The sequence below is a fragment of the Phalaenopsis equestris genome, unplaced genomic scaffold, assembly GCF_001263595.1.
Source record: "Phalaenopsis equestris unplaced genomic scaffold, ASM126359v1 Scaffold196690, whole genome shotgun sequence".
Lineage (NCBI taxonomy): Eukaryota > Viridiplantae > Streptophyta > Magnoliopsida > Asparagales > Orchidaceae > Phalaenopsis > Phalaenopsis equestris.
In genome coordinates, this window is record NW_018216639.1 from 1 (window position 1) to 1,616 (window position 1,616).

Consider the following 1,616-nt stretch of genomic DNA (forward strand, 5'->3'; position numbering starts at 1 on the left):
ATTTGTAAATACATAGGTATTGAGTTATATGTATGTAAATCTTCCATTTTTTTTAAAGCAAAGCCATTCCAAACTGAGCTGATTATATGAACAATTAACTTCATTGTAACAACTAACAAATCAAACCTCAGGGACCAGCACAAAATTTCACAAAACCAACCTTCCACCAACTTCTCCTCCCTCAAAACATCTTACAAATCTAACAGCAGCTTCAGTCCTTTTCATTCAACAAAACATATCTGCTCTTACAACCTCCTCCCATCTCACCAAAACCAAAACACAACATTGCAACAAAAGAGAGATGAAAAACAAGGATTCATCCAGACACTTCATCCCGACCTCATTCTCTTATAATATGAACATGCACAATGTAGGCGTCTGCTTGCTCCGATTTGATCTCGAAGATGCATTTGTCACCCGCCGACAAGTGGTTTCGCAGGCAGAACTCATGCCAGCCCATGCTGAAACAGCATTGGATAATCGGTCGCCGCTTCTTGATCGTAATTCTCACCAGCGATGAACGACCCTTGGGATCGATCAAGATCACCCTGCTCTTTCTCTCTAGTTTGTGTGATGTTAGGAATCTAAATGGAATATTCTGCGGTCAACAACTTTTGTAGTTCAGAAATTGACAACAGGTTTCATTTCTTGAGAAATTCACATACATACCACACTTTCTTATTCATTTACTTATCTACACCTAAAGTTTGATATTTACATTTTTAATACTTTTAGTGTTATAACCCTATGAAAGAAAAGGTGCATTTAACTTCTAAGAGTGGGGTCTTTTTTATGTTGTGTTAAAGCATTGAGTGTTATGCATGTAAATAGTCAAGTACTGTGTAATAATATAAGAATTGTGTGGTTTATATGCAAATGTCCCATCTTTTTTATTGTTCAGTAACACAATGCAAACATCTATCTGTTACAGTTATTATTTCTAAAACATTGAGCACTTGAAGCAGACTCACCAGATATGGTCTGGACCTGAGGTTGCAGAACTTTAAGGTGATGCAGAAATGTGGCCCAAGGGATTTGCAGAACTGCTTGAACAGTTTCTCTGCCGTTTTTGATGCTTTGGATTCTTCTTGCTTGTTTAAAGGTGATGAAGCTTCAAGCATTTTTCCATAACTGCTACAAAAGAGGGATATACCACTCAGCAGATTAGCATATTACATGATTAAACTGTGCTTAAAAATTAATTTGGGTATTTTACATTCACACCACCCAGTTCCTTTGTATTTACATGTCTTAAACCCTATACTTTACTGTTTTTACATTAATATCACCCAAATCTTTCAAATCACAGAAATTAACACCATTTTGGTGAAATACACGTTTTCATGGATAGGTAAAGATGATATGTTTGTAAAAATTAAATTTTTAGTTGTTAGATCAGTAAATAAGCAGGAATTGAGTGGTATGTAGCCTTTTCTTGTCTTCAAGTTTGTTGGGAGATAAGTGCCAAAATGGTCCCTTGGAACTCTTTTTTCAAACCTGAAGACAAATTTCATATTTTTATGAACTCTTGAGATCAAAACGCCACTATATATGCTTTACAATCATTGGGTTTTCAGTTTGCACCCCAAATATTGAGAAAAATGTCCTTTTTTTTT

General features: G+C 35.5%; 1 protein-coding gene across 1 annotated transcript; it reads right to left on the reverse strand.

Moving 5' to 3' along the window:
- Positions 1 to 6: 6 nt before the first annotated feature.
- On the reverse strand, positions 7 to 1,131 carry LOC110035198 (B3 domain-containing protein Os03g0212300-like; the record flags this gene model as incomplete). The annotated part of the gene is given in 2 exon segments (XM_020739435.1): positions 7 to 598; positions 972 to 1,131. Coding segments are annotated over 2 exon segments (418 nt in total), but the record flags the coding sequence as incomplete, so codon positions are not given.
- Between the last annotated feature and the right edge of the window lie 485 nt (positions 1,132 to 1,616).